This window comes from Hydra vulgaris, chromosome 08, assembly GCF_038396675.1.
Source record: "Hydra vulgaris chromosome 08, alternate assembly HydraT2T_AEP".
Lineage (NCBI taxonomy): Eukaryota > Metazoa > Cnidaria > Hydrozoa > Anthoathecata > Hydridae > Hydra > Hydra vulgaris.
In genome coordinates, this window is record NC_088927.1 from 36,470,467 (window position 1) to 36,493,360 (window position 22,894).

At 28.5% G+C, this 22,894-nt stretch overlaps 1 protein-coding gene across 2 annotated transcripts in view; it reads left to right on the plus strand.

The window, feature by feature from the left end:
- LOC100210491 (transmembrane channel-like protein 7) overlaps window positions 1-22,894 on the plus strand; it is a 120,915-nt gene that overhangs the window by 39,952 nt on the left and 58,069 nt on the right. For both annotated transcript variants that reach the window (XM_065803602.1, XM_065803603.1), the window contains exon 5: window positions 5,110-5,336. In XM_065803602.1, coding sequence (XP_065659674.1) covers window positions 5,110-5,336 — 227 coding nt within the window. The remainder of the gene's footprint in view (window positions 1-5,109; window positions 5,337-22,894) is intronic.

Here is a 22,894-nt window from a genome sequence, read left to right on the forward strand (position 1 = left end):
ATATATAAATGTATATATGTTTATATATATATTTATATATATATATATATATATATATATATATATATATATATATATATATATGTATATTTATATTTTTGTAAATATATAAATATATATATATATATTAATATATATATATATATATATATATATATATATATAGATATATATATTATAAATTATGTTAGTGTATTCTACAAATAGAGTGCTCAATGTTCAAAAAGAACAGAGCAAAAATAAATTAGTAAAAACACTTATCTAATTTTTGATTACTTCAACACTGTGTTTCACCATCAGTAGGTTCATCAGTAAGAATTCTTCCGGATGAACCTACATATCAGTAGGTTCATCAGGAAGAATTCTTCCTGATGAACCTACTGATGGTGAAACACAGTGTTGAAGTAATCAAAAATTAGATAAGTGTTTTTACTAATTTATATACATATATATATATATATATATACATATATACATATATACATATATACATATATACATATATACATATATACATATATACATATATACATATATACATATATACATATATACATATATATATATATATATATATATATATATATATATATATATATATATATATATATATATATATATATATATATATATAGATCTATAGTTTGTTGTCTTTGGGAAGAGCGGAAGGAAAAAAGTGATTCTTACGCCAACACATACGTCACTTTTAATTACTTTTGACTTTCGTCCAACATTTGCGTGTTGTACGATAGTAAAAACCATTAATTTAATTACAAATAAATTGTTTTTAAAAAAAACCACAAAAACGCAAATTTAATTGACCAGAATGTTTTAAAAACGTTCTGAATGTTTTTAACAATATAAACAATGTTTTTATTTTCATTTTTTTTAATAAAATGATTTTATTTTTAATTTTTTTAATAAAATGTTTTTAGTTTTTTTTTTTTTTTGTAAATCATGCGCGGAGTGTTGCTACATCGACTATCTTATAGCCTGACTTGCAGGGAAGTGCTGCTACATCGACTGACAAATAGCCTGACTCGCAAGGGAGTGCTGCTACATCGACTGACAAATAGCCTGACCCGCAAGGGAGTGCTGCTACATCTACTATCTTTTAGCCTGACCCGCAAGGGAGTGTTGCTACATCGACTGAGGGTTTGGTTGGGGCAGGCAGTCTCTCAATTAATAAAAAAAAATAATTCCGGTCTTGCATTTTAATTTTTACTTTTTGTCAACATAATATGGAAAAAACATTCGGACAACATCTACAGGTTGTATATATATATATTTATATATATATATATATATATATATATATATATATATATATTTTATATATATATATATATATATATATATATATATATATATATATATATATATACATATATATATATATATATATATTTATATATATATATATATATATATATGTATATATATATATATATATATATATATATAGATATATATATATATATATATATATATATATATATATATATATATATATATATATATATATATATATATATATATATATATATATATATATAGGATATAATATGGAAAACTCAGGGAAAACGTAGGTAATATAAAAAGCTAAACTCAGGGAAAAACATTATTTACTCAGGGAAAACTCAGGGAAAAACTTTCAAAATTATAGTGGCAATTCTGCCAAAGGTAACAACATTACACAAAAAATTATTAAAGGTGTTATGTATTTTCAAAATAGTTATATTGAAGGCTAGACTACACTTAGACCTAAAGCAGTAACACTGCTTGACTGGTAAGGTTGACGAATCTTGCTCTAGATCTATATCTCAAATATATTGTGTGTTATAGTTATACTAATTATAAAACACAATATTTTTTTTAATTTTAAATATAAAAACACCTCATTTAACAATCAATGTACACATTAGATAAAATACATTTCATACTATTATAAAAACATTTATATAAGCACATTTATAAAACAACTATATAACATATATCATCACATACACGTATTTATCAAAAACTTTTTAACTTTGAGCATAGTATAAACATATATGTAAACCTTTAACAACTATAAAACAACATTTATTACCATCCAAATATGGCCTTGACAATGCGCATCATGATGCGCATTGTCAAGGCCATATTTGGAGCCCTTTGTTATAACCTAAGGTTTATTAATAGTAATGAGGCAATTGCTTGGGCTATAAAACAGTGTGCTGAGTACTGTCTTTGCTTTCAGTCAAGTTCTTTAACAAATTTAAAAATGAATAAAGTACCAAAAACTATAAAACACAAAAAACCATCGTCATTACCAAGTTCTCTATCCTATCATTCACTAATATTCGTGGTCTTCGAAGTAACTTTTCTTTTGTTGAGTCTTCTCTCTTGCAAAGTTTAACAAACCTACGTGCTTTTTGTTAGACAAATTTGAGTTCAGCTGTTTTATCTTGTGATCTTAGTGTTAATGGTTATCTTCCTTTAATTCGTAAAGACTCCAATGGTCACGTGCTTGGCCTGGGCATTTACATTTGTAAGAATTCACCCATTTGTTGGCAAACTAGGTTTGAATCCACAGGCTATTCTTTTATGTGATTTTGTTTAGCATCACTTCACTCTATCACCTTTCTCTTTGTTCTATATCGCTCTCCTTTATCTTAAGACTGCATTCTTTTTGATGTTAATTCAAATGAAGTTATTGATTTGAAATAACATCAAAAGATCAAGTATGTAAAAAGATCAAATTGACCAATCCTTCTCTCTTTATCCATCAGCCAATATTGTTGTTATTGGTGACTTTAATGCTCATCACACTGAATGGCTTGGCTCTAGTGTCAGCGACTCTGCAGGCGTTAATAGTCTTTCCAACGTTTCTAGGCGTTAATAGACTTTCCAACTCTCTTTATAGACAATCCAAATCATTTAGCTTCTCTACTTGACTTGTTTTTCTTGTTTTTGATCCTAGTCAGTGCTCAATCTCTCCACATTCACCCTTAGATGCTTCTGATCACGGTTTGATCTCTCTAAAACTATTACCTCATTCTTCTTTATCATCTGAGTCCTCCTATTATTGTACCTCTTACAACTACCTTAAAGCTGACTGGGACTCTTTCTATGATTTTCTTCATGATGGCCCTTGGGTAGAAATTTTTCCTCTTCCTGCTGACAAACGTGCTTCTTACATAACTTTGTGGATTCAGGCTGGCATGGAATCTTTTATTCCCTCTCGACGATTCCAGGTCAAGCCTCACTCTTCTCCATAGCTTTCCTCACATTGTGCTGCTGCAATTTCCAATTGAAACCGCTACTTCCATATCTATCAGTAAATTATTTCTCCAGAAAACAGACGTCTGTTTATTATTGCTAGAAACCATTGTAAAAAAGTTTTGTCTCATGCCAAAACTTGCTATTCTCAGATCATAAAATCTCATATTTCATCACAAAAATTAGGCTTTCGCGACTTCTGGAGAATCTTTAATAGTATCAATAATTCTGTATTTAAAGGTATTTCCTCTTCTTCAGCTACATTAGCAATCTTCCAGACATTCTCACATCTAAGATGGCATTGTTCGCTGATGATTCTACCATTTATTCTGTCATGATAAGAAGCCAACTCTCTCTGATTGCTTGGAGAGGGCATTTGAGCTTGTAAAGGATCTCACTTCTGCTACAGCATGGGGCTCACTGTGGCTGATGAGCTTCAATTCAGATAAAACTCAATTTTTTTCAGCCACTTGTTTTTGCAATAATTTAGATTTTCCTATATTTATGAACAGTAATGTACTTGATGAGTCATCTACCTTTCATCTTCTAGGGTTAACTCTTACTTCCGATCTTTCTTAGAAACCATATATCAAATTTGTTGCAAAATTAGCATCTGCTAAGGTTGCATCTCTTTATTGAGCTTGACACTTCCTTACTCCGGATTGTATTCTCAATCTCTATAAATCTCAAATCCAGCCTTGTATGGAATACTGTTGCCATATCTGGGGCGGATCTTCTTTTGAATGATGTCTTTTCTTTTATAGACAAGGTGCAGAAACGCATTGTCAACATATTTGGACCTGCTCTTGCTGCCAACCTCCAACCATTATCACATTGTCATAATGTTGCTTCTCTTTTCCTTTTCTACAAATACTATAATTGGCACTGGTCTAAAGAGCTTGGGACTCTTGTGCCGTCTACTAAAGTTCATTCTTGTGTTACTCGTCATTCAATTAAGTCTCATCCTTTTTCTCTGACTGTTCCTAAGCGCTCCAATAACTGTTATTCCTCTAGTTTTTCCCCTCAAACATCAGTTCTTTAGAATTGGCTTCAATCATCTTGCTTTCCCGATTCATATAGTTAGCTATCTTTTAAGTCTACTCTCTCTATCTTTTAAGTCTACTCTACAATCGTTATCTTGCTCTACACTCTTCATCTTTTCTCTTTCAGTAACTTTCAACTCTAATAGTAGTTCCATGCAGCCAAAGATGTAAAAAAAAAAAAAAAGGTTGCTTATTTTTTTGAGCTTTTGATGTCTGATATTAAATTGGCTTGGTATTATACACTAATATATTTATATTATCAAAATTAAAATATTAATTTTTTTATAGAGTAAGAATATCACAGTGTATCACAGTTGTTACGAAGTATAGCATGGCAAATAAACATTCCTATACAGTATGCCTAGGTTTAAAACTAGCTTATAGCTAATTTTATTTTTTATTAGCTATATATGTTAGATTGGTGTTTATACATGTAATTGTGCTTTTAATAATCATATACAAAAAGTATACCAGAATAAATGATAACTACTTCTATGCTAAAAAAAGCAACTAATACATTACTAAAAAAAAGCAAAAAGCACAAATAAAAAGTGCCAAAATAGACGAAAAAAGACGTTTTTTTGACTCAAAAAAAAAAACATTTTTTTTGCAACTCTAAGACCACTATAGTTGAGTTGAAACACTATAGTAGAGTTGAGACCATTATAGTTGAATTGAGACCACTGTAGTTGAGTTAAGACCACTATAGTTAATAGTATATAGTTATTAATTTTTTTGATTGTTAATAAATATAGTTGTTTATTTTATGAGCTAATAAAATTTTTTTTTTACATTTTTACAGCAAATTTTGGAAATGGCATTCTCTCTTATTTTGTGTTCTTAAAGTCATTGCTCTTTCTAAATATTGGCATCTTTATAGTTGAGTTCAGTTTTGTTGTCATACCTCAAATACTAATAAACCACAACCTGTTAAGACCAAATTCCAACAATACTGCAAGTTGTTTAAAACAAGCTTCTTATGTTAATCACTCTATAGCTAATAAAATGTTGGATTTTGTTACTGGCCAGGTAATTTTTGTTTTCTTTATTCATTATATTTTCTTAAAAATTTTTATATTTATATATCTTGACCATTTTTATATTTATATGATCTTTACAGATATGGGTTTCTTAATTTTAGTGGACTTTTTTTTAAACTTCTTATTAAATTGTTTTGAAAAACAATAATAAAAGTTGCTTTAAAAAAAAAAACAAGTTAAATATTGTACTACAAAGCAGATAGTATAGATGTTTTGAAGCTTTGTTAGTATGAAAAGAGAAGGAGAGTTGTCTTATTTACACAGGACTATAGAGAAGATAAATGTGTACTGATGCAATAATCATTTTTATTTATTTATTTGTATTTGAAAAATGTACAAAATACAAAATGGTGAGACAGGTAATTACTAAATTACTCTTATGTAACACCAAAAAAATAAAAAAAATAAATTTAATATGAGTAAATGTGAAAAAACAAAATTGCATGACAATTTAAATCATACTTTTTTAAATTCGATTTGAATGCTGAAAGTGTTCACTATGTGGTCAGGATGTGAGTTCCATGCTTTAATGATTCTTTTGCTGTAAAAAAGACTTCTAGTATCATTAATGTATACATTAATACAGGCTGCACATAAACTTTGTAAGCTTTTAACAAAAGTTGTAAATTTTTAGAGATAAAGGATTTTAAAAGTAAGTAAATGCGAGAGTATGCTTGAAATATGAGAGCAGTGATTAGAGAACTTCGTATCAAAGGACATGGTGATTCCAATATCCTGAATTGAATAAATGGTTTCAATATTGATAACGGAGTTTAATGAACAAGGGTGAGTAGGTATATTATATCTTCCGTAGCATAAATGAAAACATTTGTTGGCTTCTTTTTTTAGTTGCATCATTGAACTATGCCAAGATTTTTTTAAAAGTGTTTAAAAGATCAATGTTTTTACAATCATTTCTCAATTAATACAACTTAACATCATCTGCAAACAGCTTAATGCCACAATCTCCATCAATGCAATAAACTATGGTGTTAATAAATATTAAGAACATTATAGGTCCTAGTACAGTTCCTTGTGGTATACCACCCTTAACTGGAGTGTTTTCAGAATATGAGGTACCAACACACATTGAAAGCGATTAGTTACAATTTTTAATCCAATTAAATAATTTGTATTTAATTCCATAGTATTGCAATTTGAACATTAGTTTATGATGAGTTACCCAATCAAAAGATTTTTCAAAATTAATATAGATAATGTCAACTATTTTTTTGTTATTTTCGGCAGTGGTCCATTCGTTTAAAGTTGCCAGCATTTGTGAGCATGTGGATCTGCAATTTATAAAACTGAATTGATGTTGAGAAAAAGAGTTATTTTTTTATGGTTTTAGCAATGATTGATTCCATAACTTTCCAAACGATACAGGTCATTGAAATAGGTCTGTAGTTGTTTGGTGGTGAAGGGTTGCCTTTCTTAAATATTAGACAAATTGTTGCTGATTTTCAAATTTTAGGTATAGCATTAGTGGTCATAGGCATTTCGAACATAATAGAAAGAGGAATGGCAATGACAGCTGCAATACACGAGTTCAAGCGAACTTCTGCCATTATTAATATCGCGCATGAATAAGTCCTGGAACGAATTTAGAAGGGTAAATATTTATTTTCTCAGTTAGTAATAAAATTTTCCAACTCTCTAAAATTTTCCAGTTCTCAGTTAGTAATAAAATATATAAGATGAAAGTTAACTGTGCTGTTATAGGATGTACCAATAGTTCCTATAAGCTAGAAAAGTTGAAAGATAAAACGTGTTTTCAACACGAAGGGAAGATACTCTCCGAGTGTGGATGTGAGGCACCATTTCGAATGTATTGTTTCCCTAATTTTAAAAGAAATAGCATAAAAAGATAACAATGGATTAGTCAGCTTAGACGAGAAGGAAATAAAAAAGGAAGTGCATGGAAACCAGGAACTGCATATAGAGTATGCTCTGATCATTTTGTTGATAAAATTCCAACTGTTATGAACCCTAATCCAACAATAAATATGGGTTTTTATCAACCTGAACAAAAAAAACCTAGAAGAACTTTAATGAAGCACCCAATCACTTCTTTACCATGTTCTAGTAAAATGCAACCTGTAGAACCTTTGTTGACTGAAAAAAGTATTGTCACAGAGTTTTCAAGTCTTAGTTTTAATGCTGATGTTTTATCACCTATATTATCAGACCATACGTATTCATTGAGCTTACCACAACTTAACTATTGTACTTCATGTGAATACAAATCTTCACTTATCACCTCTTATGTTAGTAAGGTAAATAGCCTTACTAATCAATTAAAAAAGTCAAAAATAAAACAAACAGTCAAGCTTAAACAAAAATTCTCTTGGAGATTAGTTAACAATGATAAAAGAATGAACTTTTATACTGGTATATCTTGGATTGCTATTTTTAATGTTATTTTTGGTTTGTTAAAACCATTTTTACCCTCCATTCGTTATTGGAGAGGCCCAAAACATTCATGTAGCAAAGTTAAACAACTAAAATCTATATCTAAATGTAAACTGTTATCACACAAAGAAGAATTTTTAATGACACTTATGAGGTTGCGCTTAGGTTTATTAAATGAAGATATTGCTGATCGTTTTGACATTTCAAAAGCTTTGTGTTCTAATATATTTACCACTTTTATTTGAATTATTGCTTATATTCTCGGAAATGCTATTATTGTTTGGCTCCCAAGTGAAGTCATAAAAAAAAACTTACCAGAGTCCTTTGTGAAAGCAAAGCATCACAAGTGTAGAGTGATTCTTGATTGTTTTGAAATATTTATTGAACGTCCAAAGTCCCTTTACAACCAAGCAGTGACTTGGTCTGATTACAAGCACCACAACACTGTCAAGGTATTAATTGGTATAGCACCAAATGGGTACATAACGTTTCAGGCCTTGTTTTAAATAAAAAAGTGCTTAACGCATTAGCTTAACGCGATATTTGACGTCATAAGCTTAACTTTATTTTTATTTTTTTTGACATTAAGTGTTTTAACTACCGCAATAAATAAATAACCGCGAACTGGTTTAATTTAACAATTAACTCAATTAACTAAAACAATGTATAAATGTTGTAAATGTGAATATATTATGAAAAGTTTGTTGTGATTTCAATTGTTATTTTAATATCAATTTTAGTTCAATATTATGAAGTAAAATATATATAATATATATATATATATATATATATATATATATATATATATATATATATATATATATATATATATATATATATATATATATACATTATTTCTAAAAATTGCAATTGCGTTATTTAATAAAAAAAAAGAAATATTTTTTATTTTTTAAAACTTCGGGAGTAAACAAAAAATATTAACATATTGATAAATGAAAACCCTTGTTAATTACTTGAACAGTGATTTTGTTTTGACTAGCAAAGAATAAGTTAGGTTTTTAAGATATTACGTATATTAGGTATATTTATGTGGCTCAGCGTTTTCACTTGCGTTATAAAAAAATATAAAAAAGTTTAATGCCTGTTTTGAGCATATTTTTGCACTTAGTAAGATCGCGTTCGCCAGGAATTTAATGAATAAATGTTTTACGTTATCTTATAAATGTTTTACATTTAAACAAATCACAAAAAAACACAGCTATAGAGAATAGTCGTTTTTAACAACTAAATTTTTTTTTTTTTGAATTTTATTAAACAAAAAAAAAAAAATTAAATTACATAAAAAAGTCTTAACTATGCAAACTCTTTTGTTAATAATTCTCAAAACAAAAAACTTTTTAAATATTTCTATGCAATCGTGCGAACTTAAAAAAATACTCAAATAAAACAATATAAGTATAATTAATAAATCGTATCATATCTGTTTATAATAAGCATTTGTTAAAAATTCTTCATAAAAAATGAAGTTTCTTAACTTATAAACAAACTCAAAAGTATTTTAATTTTATTACTAAACTCTTTTTTTTCGTTAGCAAGCAATTTATTTTAGAGTAATAAAATAAAAAGAAGGAGAATAAATATGAGGTAATCTTTGTTAAGAAACATTCAATTTATTTATTGAACAATATTTGTTTTTATTTGCGTACCTACTTAAATAAAATATACTGTTAAAAAAGTCAAAATCTTAATGAATTCATTTATCTATATAAACTTGAATATATAAATTTTTTTTATTACATAATTAGTTCGCGAAGACTATCTGTTAAAAGATCATCGTCACTATCAATGTCCTCCGTATCACTTGTTTGGATTAGTTGATCGAAATCTGCTAAGTCTTTTTGAACTACTTTTTTTTCTGCAATAGCAGTGACACATTTTCGGCGTTTTTGCGTGTACTTGGCGAGAGAACGCTCAATTATATCATCATAGTCTTCTTCTGACCAAAGACTATGGTTTCCAAGAATTACGACACAATCAGCAAGTGCTTCGTGACTCAAAGAGAGGCGTTTATCCGATAAGATATTGGTGACAGTACTAAATGTTCTTTCAACTTCTGAATTAGACCCCGATATACACATAATTAATGACATAAGGCAACATAGGTTTTGATATTCCATAAAGTATTTTTTAAAAATAATTTTCCACAAACTGCGCACTGGATGACAATCAAACTCAGTTTTAACAAGCCGTTTTAGTTTTTTCCATTCACTTAATGTGACATGTCTTTGAAAACCCTGTGTTTTTTAAAGGCACTTCAAAATGGTTGCAAATATCATTGATTTCCTGCACTCCTGATTCTAGGTCTTCAATTATCCAATATATTGGGTCAATAACTTTATGCTTCAATACAATATAAGTTCTCTTAAATAGTTCTGAAACCTGCATGATGATATCGAATATTGTTTTGAAAAAATGGTTTTTTTAATTCGACGAATTTCGCTAATTGATTCGTCATGATCAAAACTATTCTGTTCTAATATTACGCTGACATACGTACAATTTTTTAAGTGCTTTCATTTATAACCAGCCTTAGCAAATGAGCCTTCCACATCAGTATTATAAGTGACAAAGTAGTGTTTTATGAAACTGTCCATAAATTTGTTATCTTGTCCGATACATTTAATTTTGTCTTTTATCTCTAATAGAGTTTGAGTTATAGTTGTTGGAATTTTATGAGCCAATAACTCATTAGTTTTGAATATTTTAGATGCAGGAATAATTATTTCCAAGCTGTCTTGATGCAAACCAACTTTGTAGAGGAAAGAATGGCACATGATTTTAATAGGCCTTTCACTTTTGCTACAGCTTTGGTATTGGTCTGTTCGCTTACATAATTTTGATAGGCCATAATAAAAGCATGGCCATTCTAACAGATTCAAAACTCCTCTCCTCCTGTGTCCAACAAACCTTGTTCAACAAACCTTGAAATTTTTGGTAAGTTATAATGCGTCAAATCTGCTGGCATTTTAAAGCTGCTTTAACTTTTGCTTTTAATTTATCTGAATTTATCTTAATAGATTATAATTGGCAATATAAAAGTCGTCAATCTTTATATAATCAGAAATTTCTTTAAAGGCATCTTTTACAGCCAATTCAATTCTATGATTAATGCAATGAATTTTAATCAACCATGAACGGTTTTGCTGCAACTGGGAAAGCACACCTTTAGGTATACCGAAGTTAACACTTGCCCCGTCTGCTGTTGTACATACAACTTTGTTGGTATAATCTTCGGTACTTAATTTAAATAATGATTTATCCGATTCAAAAATACTGTTTATACCAATGGTCACGGAGTTGGAGTTGCTACCACCAAAAAGTGACATATCCAACAACTCTGTTACCATGTAAATCGGTACGCCATTGTTATCAGTTCGAACTAAAACTAGTTCCTTTTCTTTTCCAGTTTTTCTTGTTTGACTTCCATCACTAAGAATGGAAAAAAAATTGCACCTTTGGAGGTTTTCAAAGCATTTTTCCCGCACAGAGTCAGCACAACATTTAATCATTTCTCTGCATGTGTGCCCATTCTCGTTGCGTTTAATAAGGCTTGCGCCAGTTATTTTTGCACACCTCACCTAAAATAGTAAAGTCAAATACATTCCAATACATAAAAAGGCTGTAGCTCGCGCAACGGTATAGTATCTTTAATTTTTTTAAATTTTGTTGTCAAATAAATTGTTATTTTATATATATTATATATTATATTTTAAATCAACCAATCAAACTTCACTACCGCGACTTTGAGAGAATGTTAAAAGAACAATACCATTGAGGGAACAACTTCCGTATATATATATAAAAAAATTATAGTAGAAAAGTAATGAATTACAAGTAACAACATCAAAACAAGTAAAACTTAAAACAAAGTATTTCAACGCAATCTGCAACTAATTTAGGACTTACCAACACAGGAAAATGTGCGTGAGGCATTGTTGGGTGGCATGCCATTTCATAGGCAATTTTTATAAGGTTACGGTAGGAATTTTGCATGTGTGTTTCTTTCAGTGCAGAAGGGTTTAAACATGAGCTTGTTGACAAATTTTTGACAAAAACCTAAACAAATAGTAGCATTTGTTTATTTTATTTATTCTGCTTGTAAAGGCGATTATCGCGAGACGAAAAAAGTTTCAGGACGATAATCGTTTTCATCGCAGACAAAACGCTGTTTTGATTTTTACTAAAAACCATTTTTCACCATTAATAAGAAATATGGCAAAACGGGAAGTGTTGAATAGATGTGTTTTTAAAAAAACGTTGTTAAATATTATTTGAAATTGTTATAGAAATAGAAAAGAAAAACAGCGCCACCACAACGGAAAATGAATTTTTGCGACAAATTACTGTAATAAACAAAGGCTACGAATCAATCTTTCATCACTTAATAACGCGTTACTAAGCAACGAAAGAAAAAAAAGAATGATAATGTTTCCTTTTTATTAATAATAATAAAAAGACAACATTTTTATTGTATTGATTATTAACAAATAATTTATTTTTTTGAAAACAATGTTTATTATGGCTGATATTTGTTTATTAATAACGTTTTTAATTATAACGGGTGACGGGAACAATGTCGAAAAATGAATTTCGGAATAGTTTCGAATATATTAAAAAGGCCTAACATAGCAAAAAAAAAAAAAAGAATAGTGTCGCAAATAATAAAAGGAATAATGTCGCAAATAGTAAAAACGGACCCATAGACTCATTTGCGACACTATTCCATTTTTTTTTTGTTTTCGACACTATTCATTAAACTCCTTTGCAACAATATTCCTTCTTATATTTTCAACACTATTCATTAAATTCATTTGCGACGTTATTCCTTATTCTGTTATTCGACAACCAATCATGCGACAATTTGCGACACTATCCCTTTTTCACATTTTCAACAATCAAATTTGCGACAATCAAATTTTGCGACTATCAAAACTTTGCGACATTATTCCTGTCACCCATTATATCATGTAATTAATAGTTTTGTGAAAATAATTTTTTTTTAACAATAACAAAATATATTTTACAAAGTGATCGAACCTATGAGATGAGAACTTATAAGATAATATTATTGAAACATTTTTAGTGTTTTTTCATTTATACTTATTAAACATTTATAGTATATTTTTTCAATAACAAATTGTTATTGAAAAAATATACTATAAATTAAGTTATTCATTAATTCCCAAAATTATGGTATTATCCAGAACATGCATTACTGCGTTAAAGTGATCGTCATATCATGCGACTTTAGTCGATTATAAAACGTTATTACGTTTTACATTTTGTGACTTTTGAATAATAGGGTTCAATCTCCATTTTTTGACGTTGGGAATCGACCATAAATTACGCAATGCTAAATTTCACTAATAAACAAGACAAAATAATCAAAAGTTTTCACTTGCAACGCCTAAAGTCAAAAAAAAAATGAAAATAGCGTAATAAGTTTAGTGAAAATCGCCGAGTTAAAGAACTTAAGAACTCCTACTACTGTTTTTTAAATAAATTTAGCGTTGCGTAATTTATGGACGATCCCTTGAAAGAATTGAAGGGTTTAGTGCTAAAAGTACCTAAGTCACAAAGTAAATGTTTTAAGAAAATCTACTTTGATCAGCCATTTTAAATCCTTGTTTTGAAGTGTTATATCTCTGATCAAACTAAATTTTCTCAAAACATTAATTTTGTGACTTGAGTACTTTTAGCACTAAGCCTTCAATTTAACTTGCGATTTTAAGTTATTCAATTATCCGTTGTTTATATTGATCAAATATGTATATTTTTTAATGTTATTTATGTTTTATAATTAATTTTACATTATTAATTGTATTATTTTTAAACTTGCTTGTTTACAAATTAGTTGATAGTTCCAACTTTATTAAACAAGGTTGAAATTAACAATGAAAAAAGAAAAACATACAATTTAAATATTATATAAATAACAATAATAAGATTAATATACTAAAATTGTATAATTTTAAACGCAAAACTATTATAAATAAATACAAAAAATTGAACTTTTTCACTATGCACATTGGGAGATAGAACCTTATAATTCTCATCTACCGATTAGCTATTTTGTCTTAAACCAATTTATATTACTTAATAAATAATAAAAAATGTGTGTTCTAAGCAATCAATTAAACAATGTTTTAATTATTTAATTTAACGAAGTTAACAAATTTTTACTTTTGATTTAAAAAATTTATAAGGGTATAACAAATTTTTTAAATTCTTTCAACATTACAAAAGTGAGATAGAACCCTAATATTCTAACGTCACGATTTACAAGATTTAAAAAGTATTTCAAGTCTAACAACTTTACTTGGATAAATATTTAATTTGATAAACCAAAAATATAATATTTTTTTTTGCTTTTAACTAAAATGGAATCGATTGACAATGAAACATAAAAATTTAACTAATTTATAAACCCTTACACTGTTGGCTACTCCATCTTCATTTTTGCCTTCATTTTCTAATTGAATTGCATGTTGATGAGTTGCTCCTGACAAATGTCTACAAATACTATCTTTTTTAACATAATTCGTGCCATTTATAAACCATAGAGCAGCTGCCCTCACGGCACCATTGGTTTTGGATAAGATTTTCTGTTGATGAAGCTTACATAAACTACATATGACTTTAATGACATAAATCTTCCCTTTTTCTGTGAGTGTTTCAATTTGAAAAACATCGGCAAAGTCCCAAGACTTAAAAGTTTTCAAAGTAATTTTTTGGTTCTTCAAAATACAATCCATTATTGAACTTCAAACAATTTGGAGAGAATAAAAATATTGGTTTTGATATTCTAGTTTGTCTCATTTTATATAGAAAAATACATAGTCATTAGTAAAGAATAAAGACTGTCATTAAACTAAAACATGCCTTAGTTTTAAATTAACGGAGTCGGCAACGTGCGCATGCATAATGAAACCTCCGTTGTATAAATATATTTAACGTAGTATTTGTGTCATTAGCGGATGTTATAGTCTACTCGTGATGTCTTTAACTTTATAATATAACTTGATTTATGAAAAAAAAAAAGTTTATTGAATCGCACGCAGTTAAACAAATTGTCTTCTTTCAAAAATTTTGAGTAACAGGTAACTTTCTTTTCTTATGTACCGGCCCCCTCCCCCTGTATATGTTAAAGTTAAAGGTATCCATATACTTTTAACTAATAAAAAAAGCAAAGAGTAATAATTAATGAAGAATTAATTTTATGTAAATTAAAAATAAATTATTCATATACTGGCACATTTTTTTAATATCTTGAAAAAATGTCTTCATATTTTTGTTTTCAGACATTACAGAATATAAATGTTTTTTGTAATATTGATTTGTATTCAGTTTTTTTACTGTATTTTTTATTAAAATCATCTGCAAAAAATATTTAGTTAAGGATTGGCGAACTTTTTTCATTTTGTAAAATATTTAGATAAAAGGATAGCGTAAAATTACGTTATAAAAAGATAAGAAATATCATCGCAATAAAAAGTTACAACAATTATTTTTAACGTAACTACTTTCAAACATTTGTAACAAATGTTTTTACATATCGTCATTCAAAAGTTAATGTGGTTTTTTTTAAAAATTAATTGCTTCTTTTATCTTACCGATAATTGAAAAGTTAAAAAATGATAAAAAGTAGCTTAACCAAAATCGCTCTACGCGTACGTAAAAATCGCTTAAGGCGTGCGTAAATCGCTCAAGGCGTAACGGTTTAAAACAAGGCCTGACGTTTCTATCTAAATTTTATGGTGGAAGAGCATCAGATAAATTTATTACAAGTGACAGTGGTTTTTACAATCTGTTGGAAAGAGGCGACAAGGTGATGGCAGACAGAGGATTTCAAATAAGAGAAGAACTATTATTCCGTTATTGCAGTTTATCAGTTCCACCAGGTGCAAGAGTAAAGAGTCAAATGACTGCAACTGAATGCAAGAAGACTACTGATGTTGTGAACTTAAGAATTCACATTGAAAGGGCCATAAACCGAATAAAAACTTTTCGAATATTAAAAAATGTATTACCCATTTCTATGCTTCATCATATGGATGATATTATTTTATTGTGTGCAGCTTTATGCAATTTAAAGCCTGCTTTAATAAAAAAATAATTCAAGCTTAAAAGTTTAAAACATAATTTTTAATTTAGTATTAGTCACGCGTGCTTAATACAAGGGGGTGGGGAAATTTTAGTCCAGATCTAATAAACAGGGGGATCTTAATTAAAGGTCAGATAGCAATTTTTTTGTTTTACACAACACACATGATTTTTTTATAGATTGACAATTTTTTAAATCTGATTACACTGAAAGTTTTATTTTTTATCTGTGAATGATATTATATTTTCCATTTTTTAAGGCCGGTTTACACTGAATATTTTTCTTATTTTTGACATTTTAACAATTTTGACATTTCAGCAAGTAAAAATTAATAAGCTTTGTGGGCAGGAAAATTTTCTGAAAATTATTAAAAGCCCCTCTACAATTACTCTTGAGTCTTGATTGAGATTTTTGTTAAATTTTCCCATCCACTTTTTAATAAAATCCTCCAGTTTGTTAGATCTGGACTAAAATTCCCACCCACACTTTAATTCCCTCCCATTGTATTAAGGACTCAATAGTAAGCACGCGAGAGTATTAAAATTGTAAATTTTTTTAATTACTTGTAAGGGATGCCGGACAACACCGTGCACTTTTAATGAATATATATGTTTCACACTTCTACTGCTTTTTACTATTATAAATAGCTTGAATAACCATTTTGATTTTCAGTACTTTCTTTACCTAAATATTTGTACACCATTATTTGGATCTTATAATAAGACAATAAGTTATTGTTTCTTTTTCTAAACTCAATAAAAATACCAATTTAAATATAAGAAGGATTTTATAATTAAAAAAAAAGATTTTACAATTTTGTTCCAATCAGTTAATAGAAAAATCTACAAAGACAGTTTTTAAGTAATGATCGTTGTAGTATTTAAAAAAATCAACTTTCATACTCAACCAACTAGCTTCATCAAATGCAACTTTATCAATTATATACCCATGCCATAAAATAACAATTGTTCATCTTAGCAGTTCCCATTTGAACCTGACATTAAGTATAATATCTATGTTTTTTATTAATGACAAACTTGTTATTTAAATTTTTTTTACATAAGGAAGAGATATATTTGGATCTTGTGGTGTTGTATGGTTAATTGAAAATGGGCATTTTATTTCTAAACAAGCTGGTGGGCAACACGAGCATCTGATTACTCTATCAGGGCTTCCACCTATATAGGGCATTTCAACATCTAAAAATAATCCGCATTCATTTATAGTTAAATTTTAATGAAGAGATTTCATCACTTCAAAAAACTGTTTTGCTGCTTCAATTTCCATTGCTCTCCCATACTTTAATGTAGGTATATCTGGGTTCACAAATGTTAGCTCTGAAATACTTTGGTGTAATGACCACATATCAACTTTAATGCCCATGTTAATTTTTTCAATTTTTTTTAGAACATCATGAGCTTTTGAAGCAGTTATAACTCGCTTTCGAAAATTAAACCAAAGCTCATTTGTGCTTTTGGTTTAATTTTCTGATAATTGTTACTGATATAGAGCATGTGACCTACAGTCATATGCTCTATATCAGTAACAATTATTTGAGTCATATTTGTTTTTATGTTTTCACTGAAGGAAAATTTATTGTCTGACATAACAATAATATCATCCATGGTCAAAATCGTAGGTTTGATAACATTTGAAGACACAATTAATTCTTCCTTATAATAAATGTCAGGTTTAGGTACAACAGAAGTTATGATACTATGAGGAGCAACGGTTTCAATTGCTTTTGCTATGTCTGTTAAATTTAAATTTTTTAGGCCACAGTTAACTAATATTTTGTAATTACGCTTTTCATTTGATACTAGGGAACGCTTTTTTCTTCCACGCCTACCAAATTCATCACGATCAAATTTTAAGTCACATATTTTTGATGGTGCTACTATGCTGCGGTTGGGAAGCCACTCTGATTTTGAACTAGTACAAGCTACATTCGTCAAACCATTTCTAACAGCAGCCTCAATTTGAAAGAGGGTTGCAGCAACATGATTACATGTCTGCGATAAACCAGCTAGACAAGTACAATGTGCAGAAACTATTTTAGCAGTTTTTTTATTAAAATTAATCCATAGCTTGTGAAAGGGATCATTAATTTTTTCAGATTTCCTACAGTTCCCTTTTAAATAACAGTATTCACTTTCTATTCCAACTTGATGGTAAAATAAAGGTTCAAGCCAGCCTCATTTAAAGTAACTATAGGCTTTACACGTTTTGTAGTTACTTAAGTCTTAACTGGCTATTTCAGCAGAGTTAAATAATAAATAATTGTGTATATCAGGATATAATAATATTGGCCAACAAGTTAGGCCTTCGTCTTCTGATAACCAGCCATTACTGAGCTTAAAAGGATCAGGTAATTCAACACCGTTAATAAAAAGTTTTTTTTTGTACTCAGTATTTATATCATGTTCCACCTCTTCAGCTGTTTTAATAGGCATAACATTATTTTCCATTGCACAATATACTCGAGCTGCAAGAATTTCTTTCTTTCCAGATATCTTCAAGCCACGAAGACGTAAATAAGACTTCAATTCTTCAACTTTCATACTACATACTATATCATAATCCATTTTGATCTATATATGTTTTATATTTGTTTAAAAGATTATTGGCTTAGTTTATGTTGTTTGTTATACTTCGTTTACTCAAGGCTTGAATTGGTGTATTGATTTTAAAAATATTGGAGGGTAACCATCCGGAGATTTGGAAAGCTTTGGTGGGAGTTTTTGTAGTAATTAAATGACAGAATCATATAGAAATAATATGTTACTCAAAGAGTTTTGATGGGATAGAAAGTCTAATGGAGGACTAACACCATTGTCAGTGATGAAAACAGAGGCAAAAAAGTCTTTCAAAACATGCGTTTTTTTACCTCATCTAAACAACATGGGAACCATCAGATGCAACAGAATGGTGACGCTTGAATTTTGAATTGATAAAAGAGTAAAGTTTGTTGATATTTTCTTTATTGACAATATCTTTCTCCTTATTAATAGCGTTTTTTATTATTTCGGCATCATATAGATGTGAGCAATTCTTGTATTTGATAAAAGTATTTAAATTAAAATTTCTTTTGTATTTTCGGTATAAAATACGTTTTTAGATGTCAAATTTTAAAGTGCGCGAGGTTGTATATTGTATTTTTTTTTATGGAGTGTTGGTACATGCCACAAATTGCTTGAGTTCAAAATGTCACATATAGCGTGCCAGAATGATTCAACATTTTGATATTGCTCAGCTAATTTGTACCAGTTTACATTAATTAATTCTTTGTTGATATTATTATAGTTGGCCTTGTTAGAATTATATGAAATTGGAAATGAGGGTTTTTTACTGCTAATTAAATGTTCCCAAATTGCAATTAAAGAGAATGGTACAATGGTCGCAGGTACTAGTGAAAGGGGCTGTAGTTACTACGTTAGATACATTGATTTTATCATTAGTTAATATAAGATCCAAAATGTTGTTTATTCGGGTACTGTTTAATACCAGCTGGGTTAGGGCGTTCGGCTTACATGTTTCTATGAACAAGTTGTGACAAGAATCGCCTAGGCTAATAGGTATTGACCAATCAATGAGTGGTAGATTAAAATCGCCTGATACTATACAAGTATGATTACAAGTTGATGAAATTTTACATAGCATCTTACATAAGGCTTTGGTTTTCAAAAAACATGAAGCTGCACACGGGGGGTGGTAAATGCATGAAATGCATAACTTTTCGAGACTTGAGGAGACACATATATCTACACAAGTAATTTCAGTATCTACAAGTTTCTCAGGAATATCAAAATTAATTTGTACAGAATGGATGCTACTTCGCACTAATATGAGTGAGCAACCACCATTGCTATTACGATCATGTTGAAATATTAAGAAATCATTTCCATTTAACAGTAGCAATTCTGGAGTTTAGCTGTTAAGCCAGGCTTTCTTGATGAGATTAACATCAAGATTGCTGTTTCGGAGAAGATTATGTAAAGAATGTAGTTTATTGTTAAGTGTTCTTGCATTGAAGTATGAACAAATAATGATTTTATTTACTCGTCCGTTTACATTTTCTTCTGTAGAATTATGTTTCAAAGTTTTAATAAAGATTTGTATAGGTGGGATGAGATGTTTTATTGGAACATTCTGGATTGATAAATGTGTTGTTGGAGATGTTGCTAGTTGGTTTTGGATTGACATTGGTGGCTAATTAATTGGTTATTAATATAAATTGACTTTTTTCCCCACTTGCTTGTTATCAATGCAATGAAAATTGTGTTTAGTGTCTTTCAAGATGCTAAATACAGTTCAAATAAAAAGATTTCAAAAAGAAAGTTTAAATTTGCACAAAAGAGACTTTAAAAGATCTATTAATAGTATAAACTAGCTGTCATGACCCGTAAAATACGGGTCTTAGTAAATCTATTCCACACCGACCTTTTCTATACTTATTCCTTACTTCAATATATTTTAGTAAGAGGTAAAAAAATAATTAAATATATATATAAAAACTATACTTATTGTTTACTTTTTAAAGCTATAAAATAAGTTTTCTATTATATTTAACTTTAAAAAACTTTTAATGTTTTGGTAGACGTTGCGCGAATCCCTATTTATCAACAAATTGGGTATCAGTACCTGTCTAAATAATATTTAGAATACCCACTTGAAATGTGTTAACTAAATGCCATTGGTATAAAAAGTTTCAAAAAACATGAAATGACTTAAATATGTGGAATAACCGACTTACCATGACCCGTAGAATTATTACTGTATATTAATATATATTTTTTTAAACCCTCAGCAGCTTATTCCATAGGTCATCCAGGTTATTTTTTAAACAAGTGGAAAATTGTTTGGGTAAAATATCTGGAATATATTTTCGACTTAAATTTGCTTTTAGCTGAGTTGTTTAAAATTCTTTTTAATTTTAGTATGAGTGATAAGTGAAAAAGCTTGAAAAACAAATATATTACAAAAATATATTCCTAAACTTGTATATGTATGGAAAAACGAAAAGTTGATAAAAATCTGGAAAAAGATATTTCCTGTTATTAGGACTCTTGTCCTGTTAATTTTAAAGAAAATCTAAGTTTCCATGTAAAATCTTTTTTCTATAAAAAAGAAAGTTGTCTCTTTAATGCATACACTCTATCTATTACTAGGCATATTAAAACCTTAAACTCTACTATGATATATGCGCGACAAAGTTCTAACGCTGTTTTCATATTTTTAGAAATTTTAAAAAGCTTTTTAAAAATTCTCTCCTTTTTGTTTGTTGTAGTATGTAATATCTTTACATATGATAGCATTTATTATCTATAGACCTTTAAAATTGTTTTACTTTGTATTCTAGAAAATTGGAAAAGGTTAAAAAAAAAAATTAATTGTGAAAAACAAAGGATTTAAACCCACACGAATCACTTCAACCACTTTGGCATGCTATAGTGTAATCTTTTAACACTGTTTAATGAGCAGTCGTGGCGCAGTGCTAGCGCACTTGCCTCAGAAACAAAGGATCTGTGGAAGGAAACTATAATTTTGGAAAAAACTTTCTTTATACAAAAAATCCTAAAAATTTAATGAAAGTTACAAAAACTTATTTTATAACACTTTATATACTTACGGTTATAAAAAAAACAAGTTTAAATTAAATATATTTAATGAAGCAAATAGAAACTTATAAATTTTTAAATGGGGAGGAGCTATTAATAAATAGGTAGCCCATTTTTTAACAAATTTTATTTATCATCAAAAGCATAATTTGCAAAAAAAAAAAAAAGAAGCCAAGTCACAACAATTTAAAATGCAAAAAATACTTACAAGCTATAAATACATAACATTATAACACATTACAAACATAGATTTACACACTTACAAAATATAAACCCATATAACCTTAACACATTTATATGTGTAACACATAATAAATAACACATAAATATAACTAAATATATAAATTAAGAAAAATATATAAATTAGAGACATTTATAAAATAATACCTTCTTTGTTTAATGACATAGCTTGTAATAAATGTTTAACAACATTATAAAAACTAACAATCAAACGACCTGGTTTTTTATAATATAAACAGATTTTCTTTAAAATAAGATATTAAACAATCTTGTTCTTTAACATGCAACATAGAGTTAACCGTGTGACATGCAAGGGTTTTAGAGATAAACACTAACTTTATTAAGAGTTTGACATTTTGACTTTTAAAAAGAGCATTGCCTTCTAGAGTCATCATTAAAAATAAAAATTGCAGAATAATATACTTTTAATACAATTAACAAAGGACTTGAATTGTGTTATTATTAAAATGCATGAATTAAATAAATTACCTGACTTTAAAAGTTACTATACTCATTTAAAAATAACATAAGTTTTATCCTTTACCACAAAAGTCATCTAACTAAAAAGTTTTTGATCAAATTACTAGTTAAGCTGATAAAGCAAAGTTTACGATCTTATTACTGATTAAGCAGATAGTAATAGATCATAAAGATTTAAAAATACCTCATCATGCGGTCAAAAATATAAAGGGAAAAATTAAAAGGCTAAGTATGGTAAAAACTCTGTGTCAAAGGCGCAAGAATGGGTAACAGCGGCAGCAAAAGCAGCGTTAAATTAAGTATTAATTATAAGCAATGTGGCTAAATAAAACAATTTTAAAGTTAAAACAAGGTTGTCTTGTGTGGCTTTTTTCTTTGCAAAATTACAGATTACTGTATCAAAGTCTTTATATTTGCAATGTCAGACTCAATGCTTAGCTTAACTTATTCATTAAGGCGATCCTTTTTCATTAGATTTAAGCTTGCTAAAGCTTTTTTCTACTAATGCTACTGATGCTGGTGCATTAATGTTTATCCTCAAACTGATACTGAGGTTTGAAAATATACTTTCTAGTTTTCACTCTACCAAAGCATTTAACATTTCCAGTGAATCTAAATGTTTATACCAAAATTGGCTTTGTGAATCATTGATGTTTGTTCCATTTTTTGTAC